At 50.2% G+C, this 10863-nt stretch overlaps 1 protein-coding gene across 2 annotated transcripts; it reads left to right on the top strand.

Annotated features, from left to right (window-relative positions):
* The first annotated feature begins 2509 nt into the window (after window positions 1-2509).
* Window positions 2510-10617, top strand: LOC123188388 (cysteine-rich receptor-like protein kinase 6). Of its 2 annotated transcripts, none has more exons than XM_044600475.1 (7): window positions 2510-3442; window positions 8555-8689; window positions 8867-8997; window positions 9077-9287; window positions 9483-9720; window positions 9795-9945; window positions 10052-10617. In XM_044600475.1, the coding sequence occupies exons 1-7, from the start codon at window positions 2590-2592 to the stop codon at window positions 10388-10390; spliced, it is 2058 nt and encodes a 685-aa protein (XP_044456410.1). In that variant the 5' UTR covers window positions 2510-2589; the 3' UTR covers window positions 10391-10617. The 2 variants fall into 2 exon arrangements, with proteins under 2 accessions (XP_044456410.1, XP_044456408.1); XM_044600473.1 differs by lacking the exon at window positions 2510-3442 and adding an exon at window positions 6188-7103.
* Window positions 10618-10863: the final 246 nt, after the last annotated feature.

The following is a 10863-nucleotide window of genomic DNA, read 5'->3' as shown; positions in this document are numbered from 1 at the left end:
TCCATCGCGCGACCCCATCCTGTCCGGTCCCGTCCATTTGAGGTAAAACGAATAAACGAGACGGCCCAGCGCGCGACGGCCCGGATCTATCTGGTCCGTTTTGTGTTCGGGCCGACCCATTTCAGGCGCATCTTTGCGTCGGGTTTGGGTCGTCGCGGACACCGAACGGACGCGCCGCTCGTCCGCGTGGCGGGGCGGCCACCTACCTCCTGCTCGTCAACATCAATGCGCACGGGTGGCAGACCCCAACTGTCATCGGCCCAGTGGAAGGTCGCCGTCCTTCTTAAATGGGGAACCCGTGGACCGGTCGTCGTCCACACTGCTCCACTCCATCCAGCGGCCTCTTAGAAACCCGACCGCGCTAAACCCTAGCCCCCTCCCTTGTCGAGCTCGCCGGCCGGCCACCCTCGACGCCATGAGCTTCTGGAACCGTAAGGGGAAGCACGGCCGCGAGGCCGGCTCCTTGTCGGGGCGCCGTGCCGGCTCCAGGAAGAAGGAGGCCGCATCACCACCACGCCGGGCCCCCGCGCCGACGGCTTTCTCCATCACCCCCACGTCCGCCGGCGAGCGCGACCGGCACTACGTCCGTGCTTTGGTGTGTCGCCGTTATTGGGAGACGAGGACGCCGCTCCCCTGGAGCGACGTCCACCTCCCCAACAACTGGCACCTGTCCGCCGATCGTGTGCCGATCCCGGCGAGCGGCCGTGCACGCCGTCAAGAGATCGCGCGCCGCCGCCGCCTCCTCCCCGACGACCTGTACTACGACCACAGGTATGCCCCCAACTCCCCGATGTGGGACACATGGCTCCAGGACGAGCACGACGTGCGGCGCGCGTCCTACTTCGCCGACACCGTGTCGGGGCCGCGGAGGCCATGTGCAGAGGCGCGCGGGCGTACGCGGGTGCGCGGCCTGACGGCCACGCCGTCACCTTCCTCGTCTCCGTCGCCACCTCCCCCTCCTCGCATGACTGCGGAGGAGGAGGCCCGTCTCCTGCAGCGTGTCATGGACGACTCCATGAACACGCACGACGAGCGGCAGTGGGATGGCCTGGAGGAGACCATGGCCCTCTCTGCCGCCGGGGACATCGCCTTCCCGGAGCTGTAGATGGCGGCCGTCACCTGTGGACGCCGGTCCACCTGTGGACGCCACCGGCCTACGTCGACCTCGTCAGCGACGACGACGACACCGGCTGCCAGTGAAGACGGTGACGGCCACGGCACCGACGGGCATGGCAGGAGTGCGCGGGTGCATTTTTTTATTTTGTTTTTATATATTAATTATGAAACTGGGCCTTTTAAGTGGTAGTGGAAACTGGGCCGGTTTGTGGCCAACCCCTATATATGTTTTATATTTTTTTAAATGTGTTTATTTACTTTTTTTTAGTTATTTCATTCTAGTTTTTATATTTTTTTATTCACGTCCATCCCGGATACGATTTGGGGTGCGGTCGCGCGGTGGGCGCACGCATGACCCATCTAACAAAGCCGGATACGTGCGAATCTATCGACGCTCCAAAGAGACAAAATCTGGTCAATCCGGACGTCCGTTTAAGGTCGCGCGGTGGAGTTAGCCTAAGAGGAGCTGGGCCGTGGTCGATTCATTATGTGATTCGTGCTGGAATAAATTGACGGCGACGAAGCCGTTCAGGATGAGATGCCAGATTCCCGACGATTGGGCGTTATCATTTGAGGAAAAAAGTACTCAAGGAAAACTCGGTGGCCCTGCATGTGCGTGTCCCAAATCCGCTCTTGCATGTTGTGGTACTTCCAGGATTACTTCAACTCTTCAAGGGGAACTAAGGGAGTTCTTAGCGGATCTATGGAGGCAGGCTAGTAGCGAGTAGTCCCCTTGGATTTTATGCGGAATGGAGAGTAATCCCCGGTTGTAAAAAGTGGACCGGCATCTTGCTCTTTCTCTCTACGAATACATGATACGTGTGCTTGTTCGTCGTATTTAAAAAAAGATAGCAAGAACCATGCCTCTCGAGCAAAGGAACTGTGCCGGATAAAGCGGAGGAATTTGGTAGAAAAATATGCCAGGAAGAAGAATTCCAAACGCACCAGTGTATGCACCCGCACGGCGAGGGCAAAGTCCGTCAAGTTCGACAGGACTTAACTCGACACTTTGTCGTGCGGAAATCGCTAGTAGGGTAGATCTTTTTCCACTTACGAAACCATGAAAAACTGAACTGAAGTTTCCATACAGGCCACGTAAACTCACGTGGAGTACCTCCCCCGGTCGTTTCGGTTGTTCCCTGGGCCATGTCGCGTCCTCCACCGCTGTCGCCGAGTTGACACGGCCGATAGCCGCCACCGAAGCTGGCTGAGTGCCTAGGCCCCGCTAGCATTTATAGGTGGCCCCACATTTTCAGACCCACCAACGACTCTCCAGTACGGTAGTCAAGTCAAACCAGCCCCAGAAGAGTCAACACCAGACCCCACCTCCAGTACTCCCCTCAACCTAGCGTTCTTCTACCCTGCTTCACCCGACAGGCCGACACCTTGCTTTAGAAGAGTCGCCACTCGCCACCAACGCATCTTCCACCGCTAGCTCGTCGGCTCGTCGGCTCGCCCAAGCGGCCAAACGCCATGGCCTCGCACCACCGCGGCCGCATCCCCTCCTACCTCGCCACCGCCGCTGCCCTCCTCCTTGCCTTCCTCCTCCCGCCGCTGGCCGCTTCCCAGTGGCAGAACTGCGGCAAGAACGGCAACTTCGACCAGAACAGCACCTACCAGGCTAACATCCGGGCCCTCTCCGTCACCCTTCCCAAGAACGCCTCCTCGTCGCGGACGCTATTCGCGGCCGACAGCTTTGGCACCGTTCCGGACATCGTCTACGCGCTCGCGCTCTGCCGCGGCGACGCCAACGCCTCTGCCTGCGGCGCTTGCGTCTCCGACGGCTTCAAGGACGCGCAGCAGCTCTGCCCCTACAGTAAGGTCGCCGCCGTCTACTACGACCTCTGCTACCTTGGCTTCTCCAACCAAGACATCCTCTCCGCCACCGACGGCGACAACAACGCCCTCACGCTGGTGAACAGCGAAAACGTGACCGTGCCAGCGAAGGTGTTCGAAGCCGCCGTGAGCGTCCTCATGAACGCCACCGCGGATTACGCGGCCGCTGACTCCTCCAGGCGGTTCGGCACAGGGGAGGAGGGGTTCGAGACGATCGACAAGGCGAAACCCAAGATTTACGGTGTGGCGCAGTGCAGGCCGGATATGTCACCGGCAGATTGCCGGAGCTGTCTCGCAGATATCATTACGTACATCCCTCAGCACTTAACAGGGAGGCGGGGTGCTAGGGTTGTTGGATTGCGGTGCAACTACAGGTATGAGCAGTATTCCTTCTTCACCGGGCCTTCTATGCTGCAGCTCCCGGCGCCATCCGTGGGGGCACCTCCATCTCCAGCGCCGGCCAACGTGACGCCACCGCCAGTCGGAGGAGGTGAGCTTGGAGAAATAATTTCATCTTATTTGCACCATTCAGTCTTTAGACCAGAAGTAATTTCAAAATTGAGGGACAAAAACAGTGAGGTTTTATTTTTTCGGGAAGGTAAAACGGTGAGGTTCGATCTGCGAAGAAACCAAAAAGTACAAACTCAAGGTGGACAGGATCAATTTCTATTATTTAATTTGATTCTAGCATATAATTATAGAGTGTCAACACCAGCCAGGGGCCTTTTTACAGTCTGATTCAGTTGTGCTAAAATAAGTAATCCAGTCTTCAGAGTTCTGTAAAGAACTCGGAATAAATTAGTTTGTAGGACAGCTGAGACAAAACAAACCTTGGTAAACTGAAAAAGTAAGTGATGAGGGAAAGATTGCTCTCAACAAGAAACTTTGAAAATTTCTGTTGTTTGGTCTTGACTACTGCGCAGTCGCGTAGCTATCAGTTAATTGACTGTGCAACAGCCATCACCGGTGTGGGCAAGCGAAAATCCTACACTTACGGACAAGAAGGCACGGAGGGAACGCACGGGATTACGTGTCCCGAGTCCCGACTAATTTCCCTCCCCTCCTCCCTGATTTCAACTGTGGACCTTCCTGAATTCCAATGAACCATTGCCAGGTCAGTCCGTAGGTTGTCGTACGTTAATCTGTGTCTGTAAGTCTAGCAAAACCCGGGCAAGCATCATGGGTTGGATCCGGCAGGCGGCCGTGCTTCCAGCTCCACCACTCGGCGATGCAACTCTACTGTAGCCGGTTGCACCTCCGGCCCAAAACAGATGCACCTCTGCCACCGCTGATTGCAGCTCCGCACACTCATCAGTTCTAGCTTTGCCCTTTGCCGGTTGCAGCTCCTCCACTCGTCGGTTCCAGCTCTGACCTCAAGCGCTGCTAGCGAGAGTGTTGCGACGCAGCGAGGGGTGCTGGAACCGGTATCTAATGGCCAGTGCATAGAAAAGCTGGAAGAAGAGGTCTGCTTTGTTGGGGCGTGCAAGGCTTTTTGCTGCAAGTCCGGGGTGTCATGCTGGGACTGTCGACGAAATTTACTGGAATCAGCGGTCTGCGGTGCTGCGATGGGCCATCTTGCGTGCTAGGATGTTGGAACCGGCGGTGACATTTGTTGGAACCAGCTACTTTGGGTGTTGTGATGGGCTTTTGTGCAATGCCACAATCTAACGACGAGCGCAGTGACATTTGTTGGAACCGGCTACTTGTGGTGTTGTGATGGGCTTTTGGCATGCGATGATGTCGTGCAATGCCACAACCTAACAACGATGACCGAAGACTAACTAGTTGACAAGCGCTCCCCGGAAGCCTCACAACGATCAGCGTTATTTGGCGCACTCTCAGCCGCCCGTCACATGTCACGCTTTGGACACGTCATTTCGATTTTTTTCCGCACCTGTTTTCGGCTTTTTACCTGTTTTTTAGGTTTTTTCGACGTTTTGGTTTTTCATCGTAAAAAGATTGTGAAAAAATGTGTTTTTTTCTTCCGCAAGAGGGACCATTTTGCTTTTGAGAGAGGCACAACCATGCCTCTCGGAAACAAAAAATATATGTTTTATGATTTTTTTTCCACGAGAGGCACGACCGTGCCTCTCGGGAAATAAAAAAACGCGTTTTTTTAATCTTCCATCAGAGGCATGGTTTTGCTTCTGCGAGAGGCACTATCATGCCTGTACGTGCCTCTTGAAAACGAAAAAAATGCATTTTCTATTTTTTTTGTTCCGCGAGCGGCACGGTTGTGATTTTGCGAGAGACATGGCCGTGCCTCTTTCGAAAAAGGAAAAAAAAAACGTGCTCCCGGTTTGGTTTTTTCTCGTGAATTTTTTCATTAAAACCTATCGACATAAGATTTAGTTTTGAAGATCTCGACACAAGGAATCCATCGATGAAAATAATGCGAGATTTGGACGCACGATTTGGGAGATAAAACATTTTGAATAAACACATCTGCGAAAAAAAATAAAATCTCTCAGGTTGCAAGAAGCACATGCAGCACAACACTTTGTTACAATCTAAAAAAAATAAGAGTGATCTTTGCTAAGAGTATTCCTCAATTAATGATTTTGCGGTGACACGGTGCTACTATGCCCAACCGAGATGAAACGGCGGACGGTGCTGCGACCCGCCGATGACGAAGATGGACTCGATGTTGGGCAGGGACGCAGTTTCGGTGTCTTAAAGACACCTGTCTTTGGGTCACTGACATGTGGACCAGCCATCTATTGGGCCTATATGTTATAGACATAAAGATAAATGCCTTAAGACACCGAAACATAGTCCGTTGGGCAGATAGACGAGTCGCCCTCCAGATTTCTGCGGTTCCAAACGCACCGGTACCCGCACGGGGAGGACAAAGTCCGTCAAGTTCGACGGGAACGTGCCTGAACTCGACACTTGTTGTCGTGTGCAAATCGTTGGATCTTTTTCCTCTTGTGATTGTGAAACCAGGAAAAACAGAATTGAAGGATCGATCTAGGCCACGTAAACTCACGTGGAATACTTGCCGGTCGTTTCGGTTCTGCCCGAGGGCCACCGCTGCCCTCTTGAGTCGGCATGGCCGATAGTCATAGCTGGCTGAGTGGCCGGGCCCGCGAGCATTTATAGGTGGCCCCACGATTTCAGAACCCCCAACCACTCTCCAGCACAGTAGTCAAGTCAAACGAACCCCACAGGAGTCAACACCAGACCCCACCTCCAGTACCCCTCCCCTCAACTAGTCTTCTATATCTTCTTCGCTTTACTTGTCGAGCCACCACCGCTAGCTCTACGACTCGTCGGCTCGCCCAAGCGGCCAAACGCCATGGCCTCGCACCACCGCGGCCGCATCCCCTCCTACCTCGCCACCGCCGCTGCCCTCCTCCTTGCCTTCCTCCTCCCGCCGCTGGCCGCTTCCCAGTGGCCGAACTGCGGCAATAAGGGCAACTTCACCACGAACAGCCCCTACCAAGCAAACATCCGGGCCCTCTCCACCACCCTTCCCAAGAACGCCTCCTCCTCGCGGACGCTCTTCGCGGCCGACAGCGTCGGCACCGTTCCGGACATCGTCTACGCGCTCGCGCTCTGCCGCGGCGACGCCAACGCCTCCGCCTGCGGCAACTGCGTGTCCAACGGCTTCAACGACGCGCAGAAGCTCTGCCCCTACGGTAAGGACGCCGCCGTCTACTACGACCTCTGCTACGTCGGCTTCTCCAACCAGAACATCCTCTCCGCCACCGGCGGCGGCAACAGCGTCCTCATACTGATGAGCGACAATAACGTGACCGCGCCAGTGGAGGCGTTCGACGCCGCCGTGGGCGTCCTCATGAACGCCACCGCCGATTACGCGGCCGCGAACAACTCCAGGCGGTTCGGGACCGGGGTGGGGGGTTTCGAGACGGTCGACAAGCGGAACCCCAAGATTTACGGTGTGGCGCAGTGCAGGCCGGACATGGCACCGGGCGATTGCCGGAGCTGCCTCGGAAGTATCATCGCGATGAGGTCCCAGTACTTAATCGGGAGGCAGGGTGGTAGGATTCTTGGATTGCGGTGCAACTACAGGTATGAGCAGTATTCCTTCTTCACCGGGCCTTCTATGCTGCAGCTCCCGGCGCCAACCGTGGGGGTAGCTCCAGCTCCGGCGCCGGCGAGCGTGGGGCCACCACCAGTCGGAGGAGGTGAGCTTGGAGAAATAACTTCATCTTGTTTGCACGATTCAGTCTTTAGGCCTGAAGTAATTTCACAATTGAGGGAAGGGTGGCGGAGTTTCTTCCCAGATCGAAGCTCACTGTTTTACCTTCACGAAAAAGTATAAACTCAAGGTGGACTGGATCGGGTCCATTTGGATTTACACACCACAGTTCCAGTATTACTATTTAATTTGATTCTAGCATATAATTATAGACTGCCAACACCAGCCAGGTGCCTTTTTACAGTCTTATTCAGTTGTGCTAAAGTAAGTAACCCAATCTTCAGAGTTCTGTAAACAAAGGTAAGTAAACGAGGGAAAGATTCCTCTGAAGAAAAAACTTTGGAGATTTCTGTTGTTTGGTCTTGACTTCTGCGCAGTCCCGTAGCTATCAGTTTATTGACTGGACAAAACGGAGAATTATACGTGTTCAAAGTCTTGTGATGACCAGGCCGGGCCTGCATGCTTGGCCGATTGCTAGCCATAGAAACTCTTCTGGAAAGGGTGCGTGTTGGAATTTGTAGCACTCTTGACTCTTCCATGATTTGGTTAGGCCTCGTTTGGTTTGGAGGAATCTTGTAGGATTTCTAGAGGATAGGATTTTTGTAAAAAAAAATCCTATGAAGCCCTTTGGTTTGTAGGAATGGATTCCTATTCCTATATAGGATAGGAATCAATCCTTCACATTTCAAAGGGAAAAAACATTAGGGTTCCTTTGATTCAAAGGATTTGCATAGGAATTTTGGAGGATTAGAATCCTTAGGAATTTTTCCTATATTAGTTGTTTGATTCATAGGATTGAATCCTATAGGATTTTTTCCTAAGGAATTTTTTGTACTACTTCCCATAGGATTTCTAGCATCCAGTCAAACCTCTTTGAAAGAATCCTTCGGTTTTCCTATGATGCAATCAAACAACCTAAACTCCTATAGGATTGAGATGAGCATGAGATTTCAATCCTATGTTTTTCCTATTCCCATGTTTTTACAATCCTGCGAATCAAAGAGGCCCTTAGCCTAGACTCAATGGAAAAAAATCCTATCCTATGAATCAAGTGACATCTCTTTCACTATAGGAAGTGAGATGCATGCCACCTCAGTTCCTATGATTTTCCTATTCCTATGATATTTCTATCCTATGAACCAAAGGAGGCCTAAATAGGTATATTGACGAACAAAATATCTAGTTTATCTTCTGGTGCTGGTGCATGAGCATATGGGTTTTTCCTCTTTAGACGGTCCATTCTCATTTCCCATCCCACAAGCTTTTCAACGCACTGCAAATAACATGGTTTGGCTAGTTGGAATTTATAGAAGAAGTTGCAACTAAAAGCGTAACTGCAGTTTTCCCCCCTTCTTTTCTTCCATGAATCACTATCGGCGATTCATAGAAAAAGGACTTTTTGTTCCATTCACTGACACTGGCGCCTGCCGTTTACAGGAAGCGCAGGGAACAAAACAGCTAGAATTTTAGCTATTACACTGCCGATAGTTGCTGCAATACTGGCTGCTGTTGTAATTTGTCTTTATCTATGGAGGAGGAAGAGCAAACCGGCGCGGAAGACATCACTATCATGTAAGTCCTTATTTTTTTTTTGCAAAGCATGCAAGTCCTTTCTTGTTCACAAATGGAATCAGTTTTTGAAAACGTTTCTCTACAATCGAAACCAAGGTTTTCCATTTGGCATTTGAAAATAGTTACATTCGTGTATTAATTCACACGATTATTAAAGTATCTTTTCTCTTGTCATAGATCCAACTAATCCAGAGGACATACAGAGTATCGATTCACTCATTCTCGATCTATCAACTCTACGAGCCGCAACAGATAACTTTGATGAAAGGAATAAACTTGGTGAAGGAGGGTTTGGTGTGGTTTATAAGGTGCTAATCATATCATTTCACAAAGGCTTTTTATTCGGTATAGTGCACTTTTAGTAAATAAATATCTCCATTTGTACAGGGAATCCTTCCTGACAATGAAGAAATAGCAGTTAAAAGGCTCTCACACAGCTCTCGCCAAGGGATAGAGGAGCTCAAAAATGAGCTTGTTTTGGTTGCTAAGCTTCAACACAAGAATTTAGTGAGACTTCTTGGTGTTTGCTTGGAGGAACAAGAAAAGTTACTTGCGTATGAATACATGCCCAACAAAAGCCTTGACACCATTCTTTTTGGTAGGGCAACTCACCAAACCATTTTGCAACAGTGAAACAAACACCTACTTCCTCCGTCCCAAAATAAGTGTCTCAACCTTAGTACAATACTAAGGTTGAAACACTTATTTGTACTAAGGTTGAGACACTTATTTTGGGACGGAGGGAGTAAAATATATTGTGTACTGTTCTGATGTTTTTTTTCCTGTGTGATAGATCCTGATAGGAGCAGTCAGCTTGGTTGGGGGACGAGATTTAGGATAGTCAATGGGATTGCTCGAGGCTTACAATACCTTCATGAAGATTCTCAGCTGAAGATAATTCACCGGGACCTCAAAGCGAGCAATGTTCTTTTAGACTCTGAATTTAATCCTAAAATTTCAGATTTTGGCTTAGCAAGGCTATTTGGCAGTGACCAATCCCATGATGTCACCAACCGTGTCGTCGGAACCTAGTAAGTGCTGGTGACATTGCTCTTATAAGATATTTCAGAGCGCATGAGTCCGTAACGTAATGTTGTTATTTCAGCGGATACATGGCCCCTGAGTATGCTATGCGTGGGAATTACTCTATCAAGTCAGACGTGTTCAGCTTCGGCGTCTTGATTTTAGAAATCGTCACTGGAAAAAGAAACAGTGTCGCATATGACTCCGAGCAAGCTGTAGATCTCTTAAGTTTGGTGAGTACTTTGAGTTTTTGACTGTTAAAAACTTCGGCTTCTACGAAAAGCTATAATTTGTAATAACAATAAGAGCAATTTGTAATAATCCATCTACCGAATGCAGGTGTGGGAGCACTGGACGATGGGAACAATTGTAGAGATCATGGATTCGTCTATGACTAGCCATTCTCCAGGAGACCAGATGCTCAAGTGCATGCACATCGGACTTCTGTGTGTTCAAGAAGACCCCGCTGATAGACCGATGATGTCGGTTGTGACTGTCATGCTAAGCAGCAGCACTGTGTCTCTCCAAGCTCCATCAAGGCCAGCATTTTGCATCCAAAAGAGTGGCATGAACTACTCAGGCATGCACACAGATCCATATCCAGGAGTTTCACATTCTACCAGTAGATCACCTATGTCACCCAACGAAGTTTCGATTACTGAACTTGAGCCGAGATAAGTCCGAGACTGATGATGTATTCATTATGTACGCCATTCTTGCCAAAATAACCTATTTTGATTTAGGGAAAGACCCTACATCATATGTATAATCTACTCGACACCCCCGTGGTAGAAATTTTACTGAGCAATGGCATAATACGCCAGTATAATTATATTGTCGGGGTTGTCTATTTGTCGGGTTACGGCAACATTTTAAGATACGCTATCATCTCAACTTGTGGATCACTATCCTGTATATGCCTTATGTTGAGTCTCCATATGAAGTTCGTGGTCCAAAAGGTGAACTTGAACTTCAATAAAATAGAAATCCATTATATCCCTCGTTATAGTAATATCATCTTTTTCTTCTTTATAGAAAGTTAACTTCAAGTCTTGTTGCTATTTTTGGCTGAAGATCGATGAGTTCGGTCCTGCAATTGCAGAGCCAATTAACTTCGTCTTTGTAACATTGCGAAAAATATGCCCAAGGAT

The sequence above is a fragment of the Triticum aestivum genome, chromosome 2A, assembly GCF_018294505.1.
Source record: "Triticum aestivum cultivar Chinese Spring chromosome 2A, IWGSC CS RefSeq v2.1, whole genome shotgun sequence".
Lineage (NCBI taxonomy): Eukaryota > Viridiplantae > Streptophyta > Magnoliopsida > Poales > Poaceae > Triticum > Triticum aestivum.
Note: the sequence above shows the minus strand (reverse complement) of the source record. Positions and strands in the feature narration are given on the sequence as shown.

What these genes read in the sequence shown, in the direction of transcription:
- LOC123188388 (XM_044600475.1), top strand. Translation starts at nt 2,590, where the DNA reads ATGGCCTCGCACCACCGCGGCCGCATCCCCTCCTACCTCGCCACCGCC. An exon ending in GCCACCGCCAGTCGGAGGAG is followed by an intron (nt 3,443 to 8,554) that starts GTGAGCTTGGAG and finishes TGCCGTTTACAG; the next exon opens with GAAGCGCAGGGAACAAAACA. An exon ending in GGTTTGGTGTGGTTTATAAG is followed by an intron (nt 8,998 to 9,076) that starts GTGCTAATCATA and finishes CCATTTGTACAG; the next exon opens with GGAATCCTTCCTGACAATGA.